This window comes from Carettochelys insculpta, chromosome 1 (assembly GCF_033958435.1).
Source record: "Carettochelys insculpta isolate YL-2023 chromosome 1, ASM3395843v1, whole genome shotgun sequence".
In the NCBI taxonomy this organism is placed as follows: Eukaryota; Metazoa; Chordata; order Testudines; family Carettochelyidae; genus Carettochelys; species Carettochelys insculpta.
In genome coordinates this window covers 235498172-235514595 of record NC_134137.1, presented here as the reverse complement: position 1 = coordinate 235514595, position 16424 = coordinate 235498172, and the positions used below count along the sequence as shown (strand labels likewise).

General features: G+C 50.1%; 1 protein-coding gene and 1 long non-coding RNA gene across 2 annotated transcripts; one reads left to right on the top strand and one right to left on the bottom strand.

Moving 5' to 3' along the window:
* Positions 1–687: 687 nt before the first annotated feature.
* On the bottom strand, positions 688–12147 carry LOC142017481 (alpha-2-macroglobulin-like protein 1). Its single transcript, XM_075002383.1, has 13 exons — positions 11971–12147; positions 11252–11333; positions 10286–10442; positions 9334–9408; positions 8985–9156; positions 8143–8357; positions 7583–7798; positions 7034–7149; positions 6197–6287; positions 5796–5864; positions 3522–3624; positions 1879–1920; positions 688–774 (listed from the first exon to the last, which is right to left on the bottom strand). The coding sequence occupies exons 1-12, from the start codon at positions 12137–12139 to the stop codon at positions 1880–1882; spliced, it is 1506 nt and encodes a 501-aa protein (XP_074858484.1). The 5' UTR covers positions 12140–12147; the 3' UTR covers positions 688–774; position 1879.
* LOC142017487 (uncharacterized) lies at positions 5904–16164 on the top strand. Its single transcript, XR_012646539.1, has 3 exons — positions 5904–5944; positions 14542–14657; positions 15987–16164. It is a non-coding gene; the product is annotated as an uncharacterized LOC142017487 (long non-coding RNA).
* Positions 16165–16424: the final 260 nt, after the last annotated feature.

Sequence of the window (16424 nt, the reverse complement as noted above, 5' to 3'; positions counted from 1 at the left end):
AACAGCTCTGGTAGTGAAAGGAGGAGGAGGAAGGCTGGCCCTGACCAGAACAGTAGGAGCAGTTGGAGTCTGGTCCTTCAAGCTGGAGGGGCTGTGGCAAAGGGCCTGAGCCAAGGCAAAAGGGTCACCTTGCCACAACAGTCTCCCGGGCATGAGCACTCCAGGCTTGTAGGATGGCTCTAGAGCATTTCACCACTCAGCACCAATTCCATCCAGTCCTAAGTGTGTGTGTGTGTGGCGGGGGGAAGCTGGATGGCTCAGGGAGATAAGCAATACGGACCCTGCCCTGCAGAGCAATAATCTCAACACTACACCTTCAAACACTGGCCAGAGCATTCTGCTTAAATACAGTTGAAACCCATTTGTCTGACCCAACATTAAGCAAGTCTTGTGGACAAGGGAGAAGCAGCGGATGTGGCAAACCTAGACTTTAGTAAGGCAGCTGATACAGTCGTGCATGATCTCCTTATCAATAAGGTGGGCCAATACAACTTAGATGGGGCTACTATAAGGCGGGTACATAGTTGGCTGGATATTCATTCTCTGAGAGTAGTTATTAACAGTTCACAATCATGCTGGAAGGGCATAACAAGTGGGGTTCCACAGGGCCTGTTTTAGGACCCGTTCTGTTCAATATCTTCATCAATGACTTAGATATCGGCATAGAGAGAACGCTTATTAAGTTTGACGATGATACGAAGCTGGGAGGGGTTGCAACTGCTTTGGAGGATAGGCTTACGTTTCAAAATGATCTGGACAAACTGGAGCAATGGCCTGAGGTAAACAGGAAAAAGTGTAATAAGGACAAATGCAAAATACTCCACTTAGGAAGGAACAATCAATTTCATGCATACAGAATGGGAAGTGACTGTCTAGGAAGGAGTATGGCAGAAAGGGATCTGGGGTCATAGTGGACCACATGCTAAACATGAGTCAACAGTGTGGTTCTGATGCCCCCCTGCCCCCCTCCAAAAAAAAAAAAGTGAACATGATTCTGGGATGAATTAATAGGAGTGTGGTGAGCAAAACGTGAGAAGTTATTCTTCTGCTCTACTCTGCGCTGATTAGACCTCAGTTGGAGTATTGTGTCCAGTTCCGGGCACCACATTTCAAGAGGGATGGGGAGAAATTGAAGGTCCAGAAAAGAGCAACAAGAATGATTAAAGGTCTAGAGAACATGAGCGAGGAGGGAAGACTGAAAGAACTGGGCTGGGTTAGTTTAGAAAAGAGACGACTGAGAGGGGACACGATAGCAGTTTACAACTACCAAAAAGAGTGTTGCAAAGAGGAGGGAGAAAAATTGTTGTTCCTGGCCTCTGAGGATAGGACAAGAAGCAATGAGCTTAAACTGCAGCAGGGGAGGTTTAGGCTGCCATTAGGAAGAATTACCTAACTGTCAGTGTGGTTGAACACTGGAATAAGTTACCTCGAGAGGTTGTGGAATCTCCATCACTGGAGCAGGTTAGATAGGCACCTATTGGGGGGTGGTCTAGAATGCACTTGGTCCTGCCGTGAGGGCAGCGACTGGACTCGATGACCTGTCGAGGTCCCTTCCAGGTCTAGTATTTTATGATTCTATGACTATCTGTGTTACTCAGACAATCAGTGCCCACAGGTCCAGATGGGGGTGATCACTCCTGTGCCCCCTAGGTGGCACTGCAGCTTTGCAGTTCCTCATTCCTCCTTTCGTATTTAGATGAGGATGGTTGATCTGTTCTGTCTCCCATCCCAATTAGATCCCACCAACAGTACGCTGCTGCATAGCAGGCCCCTCTCACTGATAACACTTGTACCCAGGTTGGTGTTTTTCTTGAATGACATGCCAGGCTGTGTCAGATAATCACATACAAAGCATGAGAGGACACAACGTCTACTCACCTCACAGGCAGGGGTCACTATAGTCTGATACAGCATTTTCTTCTGAAAAAGGCAAAGAAGCCATGAAAGCAGAGCCCAATGCAATGCCAGCACACGGGCTCATGATAACAAGAGAACACAACAATACCCTTGACTGGCTAGACTCAGAACTGCTCATCTGTGTGTCATAAGCCCTGTACTGGTAACAGCTTTTGGGGATTCTCCTTTAGTATGAGTGGCCAGAGCCTCAGCTTTTGGAGCAGTAAATAGTGAGAATGCTGACATCCTTGGTGGCCACAGAGTTGTCCCAGAACAACGCCACTGATGTCGTCCCTAGCTCCTCTCCTCTTGAAAATCCTAGGGCAGATGGCATATATTATTTTATTTTCATAGTTACCTATACCACTTATCATTATGCATCTGGCCTCTCTGTCTACATTTCCTCACACAAAAGAAAAGCTGCTTTAAGAACGTAAGAACGGCCATACTGGATCAGACCAAAGGTCCATCCAGCCCAGTAGCCTGTCTGCTGACAGTGGCCAGTGCCAGGTGCCCCAGACGGGGTGGACTGAAGACAACGATCAAGCGATTTGTCTCCTGTCATCCATCTCCAGCCTCTGATAATCAGAGGCCAGGGACATCATTCTGACCCTTGGCTAATAGCCTTTTACGGACCTAACCTCCATGAATTTATCTAGCTCTTTCTTAAATTCTGTTACAGTCCTAGCCTTCACAGTCTCCTCTGGCAAGGAGTTCCACAGGTTAACTATGTGCTGAGTGAAGAAGAAGTTTCTTTTATTAGTTTTATACCTGCTACCCACTAATTTCATTTGGTGTCCTCTAGTTCTTGTATTATGGGCACAAGTAAATAACTTCTCCTTATTCACCCTCTACACACCTGTCATAATTTTATATACCTCTATCATGTTCCCCCTCAGCCTCCTCTTTTCTAAACTGAAAGGTCCCAATCTGCTTAGCCTCTCCTCATACGGGGACCTGTTCCAAGCCCCTAATCATTCTAGTTGCCATTTTCTGAACCTTTTCCAGTGCCAGGACATCTTTTTTAAGGTGAAGAGACCACATCTGTACACAGTATTCAAGATGTGGGTGTACCATAGATTTATACAGGGGCAGTAAGGTACTCCTTGACCAGGGCCCCAGCAGAGGCACTGTCAATCCAGCCATTGTGAAAACACTGGCATTTAGAGCACGTCCTGATGTTGACAAGATCTGGACTCAGCTGGATCTGCAGGAAGAGCAAATTCGGCAGCCTTGGGTCCCGCAGGTAAATCTCCACCCCCCGCCCTTCTCGCTATGCCCTAGTGCTTGCTCGGCTGGAGTCCCCAAACTGTTTACTAGGATCACTTGAGAGCACAGAACACTAGCAAGTAAGTGTACAGCAGGTGGCAGTCCTGTCCCAGGGCACAGTGCTGAGAGAGGGACTGGCCAGGTATTAGCTAACAGACAGCTCTCTCCACCAGCTGTGATTTGCAGGTGCCTGAGATTCTGAGCTGCCTCCATAAATTGTGCGTTACGGGTCTAATTCTGAGAGGTGCTGAGCTGTGACAACTGGCATTGACTTCAGTGGTTGCTGTGAGTGCTCAGCACCTTGCAGAATCAGGCCTCTGACTGCAGAAGCGGTACAGCCCCAGTTCTGCGCTCACCTGGCATGTAGTAATCATAGAGCTTCACAATGGCAGGCTTCAGGTCCTGCACTTGGATGTCTTGCTGGATCACAAGGGTGTAGTCCTGGGAGTCCCGAGTCAGCTAAAGAGCAGGGATGCAAAGGCAGATGTTACAGCCAGAACCAGGATCTTGTGTGATAATCCCCTATGTTCCCCTTCAGCCAGCCTCTGTCTGGAGAAGTCACCTACCACAGACATGCAGTAGCCTCAGGGGAGGCAGCCTGCTGGCAGCCTAGTCCCATTTACAGATTTCTCTTTTCACTACATGCTATGGTCACCCTTCAGCCCACTTGGAATCCCATGGGAGAGCTCCCCTGTCTATGTGCAAAGGTTCAAACGTGGGCTTGAACTGTGGATGCTGCCCCCTGTGCCAGTCTTTATACACCTGGAGCCTGATTATCTCCTGCTTACTCCTCCTGCAGATACTTCCATCAGTGCAATGTGCATTCAGAATGCTAGCACCAGCATGAAGGAGCAGAGCAAGCTGGTCTGGCAGCATATCACATGGTGTGGATTGGTGTAAAGCAAAGATAACGTCCAACAATCAAAGGGACTCAGAATTTAAGGCCGGAAAGGACCCTGTGCTCAGACTGCCCAATCTGAGCTGCAGGATATCCCAGGCCACCACCACTACCCAGCATCCACTCACTAAACCAACCGAAATGGGCCCAAAATATTACAGCCCTCAGGAGAGCGGACTTTGTGTCACAGGCTGTGAGTAGGCAGGACCAAGGAGCACCAGTCCCTGAGGCCCTGCAATGGCAGGGAAATGACTAAGTGAGAGACAACCAGATAATGTGGACGTATGACTAACACAGTAGAGAAAGGAGGAAAATCACGCAGGATCCCTGCCAGTCTGACCTGGGGAGAAACACCTTCCCAAGCCCGTGTATAGGAATGAGTTAGACCCTGACCGTGTGAGAGAGAACCAGTTAGCCAAACTGAGAGAGACTGTGCTCAGAGCCCTGGCCCATACTCCCCTCAGTCCTGTCTCTCTCCTGCAGCCAGCCCTGCTGCTTAAGAGGAAGGTTGGTGGGGGGTAGGGGAAGGAACCCTCCTAAAATACCCTGTGAGAAAACATCCCTTCCTGACCCCAGCAGGGGGTCTATTCCAGACTTTCATTTGCAACAGCCATCCTGCCTGCATAGCCAGGTTCCACACTGTCACCCTTACTGAAAACCAAGGCATAGTATTCATTTAGCTTTGGGGCCCATATATAGATTGGCTTTAATCTTCTTCCCATCCGCACTACATAATGGCCCGATCTCCTCCTTCTTTATTCTCTTTTTTTATTTAGGGAACAAAATCAATAATAAGAGGAGAGTTTTTAAAATTCCTTGGTAAGAACTAATTCAGCTTCACTTTCTCACTTTATGCCAACATTTTCTAGCTGCCAACCTGAAGCTTTATTTACGGATCAAACCCCTTTTCCATTCCCTATAAGCTCTCTGCTTACTTGTAAAAACCTTTTTGAGGTTCATCCAACTGGGTCTGCAGCCTTTCCCTACAAGTTTCTTTCTCTTATTTGTGATTGTAAAACTGTCAGATAACTATACAAAAACCATTTGAAGAAACTCCAGGCTTCCTCCCCACGTAAGTCCTTAAGCTTGTCAGTCCTGCTGACTCCTTTAATTCCCTTAATTTCCCAAAAAACACCCTTTGAGCTCAAAGCCCACAGCTGACCACCTGGTATTGATTATCCTTCTATTTCATTTAAATGGGATCAACTCATGATCACTCAATCCGAGGGCTTCAACACTTACTAAAACCAAGTCTCAAATTGCAACATGTCTTGTTGTCAACAATATTCTGGTTGCATTGTTTGGTGGGGACTGAAACTGGCATCTTTGGATCTAAAAGTATGAGCCTCTACTGCTTCAGTCAGCTAACACAACCGTAGCAAAAGACTCAAATTCTGTACGTGGTCCAGTCATTAGAGGGGAACAGTAACAGCAACGAAGGGTCCTGTGGCACCTTATAGACTAACAGAAAAGTTTTGAGCGTGAGCTTTTCGTGAGCACAGACTCACTTCATTGCTGTTATAGAGGGGAACAATGAGCCACACTGAGTTGGGTGCACCTGGTTCTCAGCGGTGCTGAGCATTCACCATTCCAGCTGAAGTCAGTGGGCACTGCTGGTGCTTAGCATCTCTGTGAATCAGGTTACAGGGGTCTCAGGTTTGGCATTTGAAATTAGGGACTATTTGACGCCCAGTTTTTATTACAGCTAAAGGAACATTGGAGTTTAACTCACCTCTTCCAGGTAGAGGGTGACTTGGTCAACTTCTTTTTCAATTTTCTTCACCAAAGGCATTTTCTGTAACTGAGAATAGAAAACAACCCCAAATGAAGCCTCCAGCAGAGAACATCCACCTCTAAGGAGTCTTGTTTGCTGCAAGAGTGGTACGTTCAGGAGAGCAGGGGAAGGGGTGGGTGAGGTTGTTCTTGGTGACCAGAATCCCACTCCTTGAGCCCTGTGATTGACTCTGGATGCTGTGACCTCCAGTAGAGCTACAGCTGTATTTATCTGCCCATTGGAATGCACACCATTATTTCTTCTTACTGCTTTGTAGGTAGGCCCCCTTGTAGGTACACACCAGCTTTCCCTGCATGAAGGCTCTATGGAGAGCTGTAGGCAGCCGCGTGCATGCTCACCTCTTCCAGGGATTCTGTCACAGGGCTGTAGCCAGACAGCATCTTCACCTCAATGAGCACCATGTTGGTGGACACACGATTGCCAACATAGCTGCAAGAGGAGCCCAGGGATAGAAGAAAATATTGTCACTCTGTAAGACAGTGATCCACCAATTCCAGCTTGGCCTTTGGGAGCCAAACAGAGAGATCTGCTTCTCTTTGTAGGCATTCTGCTGCCGGCATCTCTCTCCTGCTCCAGAACTGCAGTGCCATAAATACTCTCCTTAGCACCTCATCTACTGACCGTGCCAAGTCACAAGTGGACACATTCACCCAGAGTTCCTGCTATTTATTGCTTCAGTTTGGGGCTGGAGATTCACATCAGGAATCTCTCAGCCTCCCACTGACAAGCCGGCAGTTTGAACCCCGCCAGGCCTGGGGAGGACACAGGAAGTCACTTGCAGCTGGGAGTGGGATGGAGGAGGTCTGAGGTAAGTGTCCGAGCTGGTTCAACCTGTGTTGTGCGTGTCTCACCATATTACAGTGTTTCAGGGCCCAACCCTGCATGATGCTGAGCACGGCTGGTTTCAGTGAATACAGCGGATGATCAGCACTACCCAGAGTCGGGCGGGGGGTGACCTGCGCTGCTCTCCATTCCATAAGATGAGGCTCTGCCGGTGCTAGTAACTTCCACTGTGCTTGGAGGGGAGACCCCTGTCCTAGAAAGCAGCAAAAAGGCCTTCCAAGAGAAGTGGGAGAGGGGACCCTGGCTGGCTGGAGAGCACTGCAGAGCAGGAGGCTAACATAGCCTGAAGGGCCTGTGCCCAGGGATGGCGAGTGGTAGCTGTGGTCTCCTACCGGCTGCGAATGGTGACAGGAAAGTGAGTGGCATTGAGGCTGAGGCACTCTGTCAGCACAGACAGCGCAAAGGTGAGGTCTCTCCTTGGCAGAGGGATGTTGTATCGCAGTGTGGTCTGTCAGGAGACACAGAGAGGGAGACATGGACAGAGGGCCCCGGTTCTGGAGCAGATGTCCCAGAGCCAACTGTGCTCTCCAGGCTGCCTGCTGTCTCACATGGTCAAGGGAAAAGGACCATACTGAGCACAAGGCAGTCTGGGTGGTTGAGCTGCCCCACTGTGTCTGGTCGTCAGGTGTCCTGGAGGAAGGCAGCTCTTCTGGTCTGGTGGGGAGGGGCTCCACCATTACTGAGGGGCAGAAAAGCCCCCATGAGAGTCCAGGTAGCCCACCCCCCTAGCCCAGGGGACTCAGAGCAAGACAGTTCTCTGCTGCCTACTCTCCAGTGCAGGCTGAATAGCAGGGAGCAAGCTCGTTGTCTCCTTCCTGAACCTCTGGCTGGCTCAGTGGGCCTTTCCCCAGAGAGGACCACTGTCACTTGCCCAGACTGACCTGCAGGAACAGGCACCCAAGGCCCTGAGCCTGCACTGTATAGCTGCTGGGGATAGCTGGCAGCTCTATGGTCTGCAGGAGGAGCCTGTTTGTGTTGTCCACCTGGATCTCATGACTGAAGCCCTCAGAGAAGATGGAAGCACGGAGATCAGTGCCGTCTTTGCTGTAGGTCTTGATGGCATACAGGGCTAAGGCTTCAAGGGCAACCACAGTGTCCTGGGCAACAGACATATGATGAGGGAAATGGAGTCACACGTGTCTGGTGAACTTCCCACCTTCCCTCTGCCCCATCTCTCACACAGCAGCAAGGGGAGAGATTGAGGCCTCCCCTAGAACACACAACATGAGCTAAAGAAAGATTTCACCCTCCCAGCCCTGTTCTCCAGGGCATCAGCCCTGGGATTTCACCTTCCCAGCCCCCAAGTGCAGGTGGATCTACACAGCCTCCCAGGCTAGGTGGTTTGTTCCCTTCAGGACATCTTTATGGCTTATAGCCCATTGCTCTCCCATGCGCCCAGACCAGACTGGGTTCTCACCCTGTGAGGGAAGCAGCAGGTTACCTGGGATGAGGCAAAGCCCCCATAGGGGTTCTGCTGCTTAGTGAGCCAGCTCACAATCTGGGATGCTCTTCCAATGTCAGAAGAGGACAAGTTTGGCTTCAGGAGATGAGCCATGAGAATGCTAGATGTCAGCTCCACATCAACAGAGGGAGCCCGATCCCAGTACATAGAACCCTCCTTTGGTCTGGCCCGTTGGGTCCAGTACATTTGTCCATCTGAGGGGAAGTGAATGGGAAAGACACATGGTTGTGTATTGTCTACAATGAGGGCTTGGCCAACAGAAAATGGCTCTCCTAGTGCCCTTCAGTCCTGCCCTGCAGCCCCTCTGCTATTCCAGCCCTGGGCTCCCCTCACAGTTCTGCCAGTGCCCCTCAGCCCTGCCCTGCAGCCCCTCTGCTATTCCAGCCCTGGGCTCCCCTCACAGCTCTGCCAGTGCCCCTCAGCCCTGCCCTGCAGCCCCTCTGCTATTCCAGCCCTGGGCTCCCCTCACAGCTCTGCCAGTGCCCCTCAGCCCTGCCCTGCAGCCCCTCTGCTATTCCAGCCCTGGGCTCCTCACACAGCTCTGCCAGTGCCCCTCAGCCCTGCCCTGCAGCCCCTCTGCTATTCCAGCCCTGGGCTCCCCACACAGCTCTGCCAGTGCCCCTCAGCCCTGCTTCCCTCACAGCTCTGCCAGTGCCCCTCAGCCCTGCCCTGCAGCCCCTCTGCTATTCCAGCCCTGGGCTCCCCTCACAGCTCTGCCAGTGCCCCTCAGCCCTGCCCTGCAGCCCCTCTGCTATTCCAGCTCTGGGCCCCTCCCACAGCTCTGCTAGTGCCCCTCAGCCCTGCCCTGCAGATTGTCATACCTGCTAGGATGGCTGATTGATCCAATCTGCTTACTATTTTTTTCCTCATTAACTCGTCCCCAGCCAACGCGAAGGCATTTGCTGCTAGTGCCTGGTTGTAGAGGTTGGAATTGTCAGGAGCAGCACTGACTAGGTCCTTTATGCATTTCAGCGCTTTCTGCAAGATGGGGTCCTGGAATGCAAACACGGGGGTAATACATATTATCGAGGTAACTGCTGGGGGCAGCAGGCAGCATGTGTCTCTGATTGACAGAGTCAGTGAGCAGCTGGAGCACATGCAGTTCATGCTACCAGTGAGTGTGCAGACCCAACTGTTTGCAGAGACCGGCTTCCTGCTGCTGATACTCACCGACCGTGGCAGCCCAGAGGAAATGAGGGCTGTGGTGACAGCAGCACTCAGCCCAAGTCCTTCCTCCACTGCACCCTAGAATTCCCAAAGCCAGAGGAGAGGAAAGGAAACGCAATGAGAGCCAAGCACTGGGAGGTTTCCAGTTTCTGCTTCCCCAGCCCAGCTCTCCCCAAGTCACCTCCCTATATGAATACCACTGCACCTACCCCAGCCAAGGCGCCATTTACTCTGCCCTGTGTGTCAGACCCAGTCCTGGGGAAGGCAGACGAGGCTGCTTGCTGAAAGGTCACAGGACAGTCTGGCAGCAGGGGCAGTTGCTGCTGGGCAGGGTTGGCTGGGGATGGGGGTCACTTCAGGACATTTGTGGAGATTCCCTTTCCCATGGAGCTGGGGATTTTCACAGACATATAGAACAGGGTAATAATGGAGTTTTTGCAAAGTCAGTTCCAAAACATTGGGAGGCCTTCACTTTAGGTCAAACTGAGGACGCAACTTTTTTGCAAATTGAAACTTGGAAAAATATTTGTTTTTGTTTGAAGAAAATGTTTCATTTCAATTTTCAGCCGCCCTGTACCACTTGCTTGATTTTAAAATCAAACGAAAAGAAATGCTGAAACAAGAAGCTGTTTTGACACCCACCTCCCAACACAGCAAAACAACTCCTGAAAACCAAAACAAATTCACAAACACTTTCAGTGCTGATCAATTTGCAACGTTACCCAAAAAAGTTTCAGTCAAAAATTTGGCCCAGCTCTCCATTCACATGCCAGATAAACATGGTCCCCACCAAGCACAGCCCTGGTTGAGAGGGGAGCCTGGCTCCGTAGGGCAGGCTATTCAGAGACATGCCTTCCCTGCAGTTTAGCTAAGCTTAATGCCCTACACACAGCTCAGAGAACACAGTCGAAGGCACCAATGGGGAGTCTGAAAAGCAGCTGAGGGCACATTGTACCATCAAGGCATTATTGAAGAGCTTCCCTGTGCTCTGGAAGCAACCTGAAGGAGTCTGGCTCAAGGTCAGGGACCTGGCAGCATCCTTTATGTTCTGCTCGTCTATGTGGATGAAGTGCCGGGCTTGGCTAAATGTCTTGAGGACCAGCGCGGTCAGCCTGAACCCAGGGAAGAGATGGGAGGAGGGGAAACAGAGAATGAGTGGGTTATTAGTACCAGAAGAATGGTTTCTAAAAATACACAAACATCATGGTGTTTCCCCCTTGTATTTTGGACGTAGGGTTAAAAAACCAGGCTGCCCCCGATAGCGTACTGGGAGAGTAGGAGAGGTAAAGAAAAGCAACACATGTGAAGTAAGAAAGATCTGAAACTCCTCTCTGAGCTCAGATTCACCCCCTCCCACCCAGGCGTTCTGGGGAGTCTGAAAATTCAGAGTTCTCCTTGCCAGTCCCTGCTATTCTCACCTCGGGGCCCAAGTGTGGGTGGAGCCAGCAGGGCTGAAATCCCAGCTACTGACCTGAATGGGAAGGTCTGTGTAGTGCAATCTGGATTGAGGGACCTTAACTGCAAACCCAGGTTTGCAATGCATCATAGACGCTTAAGCACCACTTTGAAAACACCAAGTCCACAACCCTGGGTCCCACAGGCTCAGGCTTAGCTTAGCGTGCAGTGTAGCTGTGCCCAGACAGCCTGGGAAAGCAGGGTAAAGCTTTTACAGGCTGGCATCTCACCCTGGGCTGCCAGACTTTGGACACCCAGATATCAAGATCCCCAAAGCAGTATGTCAGCTCCAGAGCGAGATTTCCCGGCCCCGTTCAGAGCAGCCTCAGAACACTGGTGGAATCTCTGAATTGTCTCATGTTCCCCATGCTTAAAGCTGTGCTTCCCTGACCAGAGCTTTCCTCTTTGCTATCTCTGAACCAAAATATGCCAGCTCCCAGCTTCTGCTCTGGGGCTCTCTGCTTACCAGGTGTTCCCTGGCCCACGGCCTTCCCCAAAAGCACTGTACGAGCCGTCCGTGTGCTTATACCGGAGCTGTCGCTGGTATCCTGTGGAGAGCCAGACAGACAGTGAAGACGTTTTGCAGCCAACCCACGCTTTGGGCAAGCAATCTCACTCCCAGTTCTCCTTTATGATAATAATGCTCCACGTCCTGTACCTGAGCACGTCAGCCAAAGGGACCTGCGGATGTGTGTAAGCATTGTCCCCATTGTGTGGATGTGGAATAAAGGAGGCATGGCAGGCTGGGTTCTGCATTCATTTACACCAATTCCAATCTGGAATGACTCTTGTGACACCAGTTGAATTACACTGGATTCCCAGCTTGGAACCCAGGAGCAGGACTCCCCTCTCAGCTTCATCGTGGTATAGCTGGTCTACCCAAGAAATTTAGACTAAGACAGTCATATAGCTTTGGGGTCTGAGAAGTCCACATCCCAAGAACATAGTCAAGCTGGCCTAATAGGCCCCCTGTAAACAGCCCCATGTTGACAGATGAATTCTTCCATTAGCCCGGCTGTCACTGTCAGGGAGGTGGGTTGCCTCTGTCAATGGGAGAATCTTTTCCACTAGTGTAGGTAGCACCCACATTCGAGCACTACAGCAGCAGAACTCTAACTGTGTTGCTGCAGCATTCCTGGTATAGATAAGCCCTTAATGACGACTCAGAGCGCGTGCCCCACTCACCGCTTTCCAGAAAGCCAGCAGCTTTCTGTTTGATCTCGGGGGTCAGCTGTCCTGTCTCTGCCAGGTACCGTGTGATGAAGACATTGGGGGCAAAACGCACCATGTTCTGCTCTCCACATCCACTGGACATCCGCAGGAGGCTGTCGATGTTCTGCAGTGCAGTCCCCATGATGTCTCCTATGAGACAGAACCAAGCCAAAGGGCTTTATAGATTGATGTGCAGAAAAATCCTTTTGAAGGATATAGCCTGTGAAATAAGCTAAGAACACCGAGCCTGATTCATCTCTTCTCTCCTCTGCTGTGAATGAGGACTCATGCCATTAAAGCCAAGTGAGTTACGTCAGGGTAACACTGGTGAAACTGGAGAACCAGGGCCATAGGAGGCATCATTACTGTTTCAGGTTGAGGACCCATCCAGAAGTCCAGTGTCACACCTCATACTGTGCTGAGCCAGACCACAAATCCTACCTGCCCAGTGTCACAGGGGTCAACGCAGGATGAGTCATAGGAAGGCATAAATTCCTCCCAATGCCCCTTGCTGTGCAATACTTCAGGTGCGTGTGTGATTTTGAATTGATTCTGAGGTGGAAATCACTTCAGTTACCAGAGCTTGAGGTTTCAGAGCCCTGGTCATTACTGTGTTTGCTAACAGTGCTGCAGACACAGAGGTCTACTTTTTAACCCTCCAAAGACAATTTCCTCTAACTCCCTCAGCATGGAGCTGCACAGGTTAATTAATCTTTACATGAAACAATTAGTTGAGCAGCCTGCTGTCCATTTTAACCTGCTCTTTTAGGAAGCAGTTTCATAATAGAGCTTCTCCCATTCAGATGCCTCCAAAAGAAATGTGTGTGTTTGAAATACACAAAATGTGTGTGAAAAAGATGGGCAGTGATCCTGCAAGGAACAATCTTGGATTGCCTAAGGGGATTCAGGACAGGAGAAAGAACAAGAGGGGAACTATAGTGGTAGAAATCTTCCCGTTTTAGCTCATGCAATTCGATGCATGCAGATCATCACAGTAAGTGGAGCTCCACTAGGGATGAATTTGCTCCTTCATGTCCATTACAAGAAGGAAGATGGTGTTAGAAAGAGTACATCTCCTATATGGAGAATCTTGTTCCCCAAGAAGCAGTGGCTGAGACAGACAGACAGACACATTAGTTCCTCACCTAGAGCAGAAATGTGAGCTCTCTCTGAGCCTTGCACCACCTGCTCTGGCACAGCGAGCGTGATGGTCTCTGAAATGGTGTTCCCTGCAACGAAAAAAGCACTGGCCTGTCAGACTAATGGAGGGAGATGGAAGCCCAAACCATGCAAAGCAACCCAATGACACCACGCTCCTCAATGTGCAAATGAGATGTGGGAGCCCTGGCCATGAATGTGCCAATAACTGACATCTGGAATCAAAAGAGTCTGGGGACACTGATGATCCCCTGTGACTGTCCACTTAAAAAATGGTGAACACTACAGTATGTTACACTGACAGGCCTGTGTGGGAGCGCTCCGTCCCTTCCCTGGGGCCATATCAATGTGGGGATGAAAATAGAGGGTTTGCCGTCTTCTGGGCCATTGGTTATGCTCACAAGGGTAAATACACTGTATCAATAGCAGGCAAACATAGTTTTGTTGGTGCCTTGTAACATGCTATCACGAAGGCCTGATAGTGTGGCTGAAGTTGTGGTGGGGTTTACCACCACAGAATGGCAGAACGGTATGGCCAGAAAGAATAATTCTACACTGCAATGTAAGCCAAGGTTTGAACTTAGTCTTAAGTCTAACTCCACTCTGATTTGTAAATCATGTTAACCCAGTGTCGGAGCCAGGGGCCCAGAATCCAACAGGGATAGAGGGTCTAATCTTGAGTCAAACTGGGGCCCAGGGTTCAATGTAGATACAGCCCCATTGGACTCATATGCTGGAAGTCTGCCTACAGAATCCCACAATACTGTGAGCTGACTTTCTCTGTCCTCTGGACGATCGAGGTTTCTCACATTGCTGGATGAGGAACAGACTAGTGCAGTCACATTTGGGGAGCGTGCTAGAAAGTCCAGTGGAAGGGTGGCAAACAGTGTTCCTTCTAATATTTCCATCCAAGTATGTAATGAATGTTATGTGCCCCATATCAAGATCATGTGCAGATGTGTGTCACCAGTAGAAACCAAAAACTTAGATATAACATATATTTTAAAAACGTTGCCACCAGGATAATTACACCAGACAGGACAAGTTAGGGTCTTTAGAATTCACCACTCAAAAATTAAATTTATGCAAAAGAGTAATAAAAAATATGAAATAAACTCGTCAAAAATTAAAATAACACACTTTGGACGAAGTTACGAGAAGTAACAAGAACAACAATAATACAGGTTGAACCTCTTTAATCTCTTATCTGATCTCTTGCCTGGCAATATTTATAATCCAGCATGACATTAGTTAGCCAGATGCCCACTTATCAAGGGCGTAGCCCAAGTTTCCCATGGTCCCATGACATTTGTTTACAGCCACCAGGCCTGTCTCTCAGATTTCTGTGCTGCTATTTAACTGTAATTTATCTCTAATGTCTTCTAGGAGCCCAGTAAGCAGTGGAAGTGTTGCTAAAGCTGCCAGACGATATCGACTTCCCATGGTCTGGCAGATTCTCTCGTTCGGCACCCCTCAGGTCCTGAGGGTGTTGGACAAGAGAGGTACAACCTATACAAGTGTGTTTTGGGAGGTAAATGTGAAAGGTAGAGTGTGTGTGTGTGAGAGAGACACACACAAGCTGTGTGTATGTGTGTGAGAGAGAAAGAGAGAGAGAAGCATTGTGCCCTTAAGTACGCTGCCCTTTTAAAGAGGTTGGGATGTCCTGACACAGCAGCAGCTGCCAGCAAGCTCCTTCCATCCTGAGCACTGTCCTATGCCCCCATTGTTCTGTGCGTATAGGGTACAGGGTGAGGGGTCCAGCCCAATATCAGCATCCCCTTCCATTCCGCCTTCTCCGCCCAGACAGCAGAAGGCTCCCAGGAGCAGCTCCAAGGCAGGGCGCAGGAGCAGCATGGCAGTGGCGAGGAAAGACACCTGAAGTGCACAGTACTTGATAGCCTGCCCTTGCAGCTGCCCAACCGCACAGCTTAGAGGGAACTTAGGTTGGACTTTTGCCTGCACAATGAAGCATAGGTGCTGCAGCCCCTGGTTGGGAGCCAGGATTCAACAGCTCCTAGGTACAAGTGAGAGTAGCTGCTCAAACCTCAGGTTAACAAAGCCAGGGGTTTGACTAACTTGAGTTCTGCCAACCCTAAGTGCAGTGAAGAAACACACCCTTTGCGGCATGGGGGAACAACCTATCAGTGACAGGGCAGCATAGTGGCTAAGTGACACTGTTATTCGATTGCTCAGTGGCAACAGCAGCCATGAAAGGCTCTGTTGTAGGACAATGGTTTCATTACAGCAAAGGTCTCACAGCTGCTGCCCATCCCTTCTCATCAGGGCTCCCCAGCCTAGCCTGGTATCATGGGGGGTTGCTGGTAGAGCACATTTTATCTGTTTTCACCTCCCATCCCCATGCACACAGGGGTCCAGTACAACATCAGCCACCTCCCTCCCACGCCTAGTGCCATCCAGGCACCTCTCCTACCTTTTGGGCACAAGAGGGAGGTGTGGGTGTTCTCCTCCGGGAGTCCTTCTGCCTGGCAGGAGACAGCAAACAGGCTTAGAAGGGGAAATATTGGTAGGTAATAAAGCAACACAAGCACCTCCAAGTACTCAGCACACCTCGCCCGGTAACACTCCTGGGACCTCCAAAATGCCTCAGATAGTGTGCAGGTATCAGTAAGAAAACAATCCACAGGGACTGCATAGGGTAATCTGCGCTCACCAAAAGATCCTAGTCAGCCTCACCCCAAGACATTGGTCAGCCCTGGACCGCTCCAAAAGTGATTAACTAGGGGTCCTTTTTGCCCCCCACTCCCCACCGTAAGATAATGGCTCAGAGTAAGGCTGTGACTGACACAATGTTTTTCCACCACCATCCTCAGAGGACCCCACAGCAGGACCTGACCTTGACCAGGAGGGATTTAATCACGGTATCATTGCCTCCTGTCTCTAGCACAACAGACACGTTCTCTGTGCAAATGTCCTCTTGTTCAATTGCCTCTGCAGTGATGGTGAAATTTACTTCCCCTGTAAAACCAAATGTAAATATATCGAGCTATACCATCTAAACCGTGCACTGGAATTTGCTCATTGGATATTTTTCCTTCTCACCCTTGACACTCAGCCCTGCCCTGCAGCCCCTCTGCTATTCCAGCCCTGGGCTCCCCACACAGCTCTGCCAGTGCCCCTCAGCCCTGCCCTGCAGCCCCTCTGCTATTCCAGCCCTGGGCTCCCCACACAGTTCTGCCAGTGCCCCTCAGCCCTGCCCTGCAGCCCCTCTGCTATTCCAGCCCTGGGCTCCCCTCACAGCTCTGCCAGTG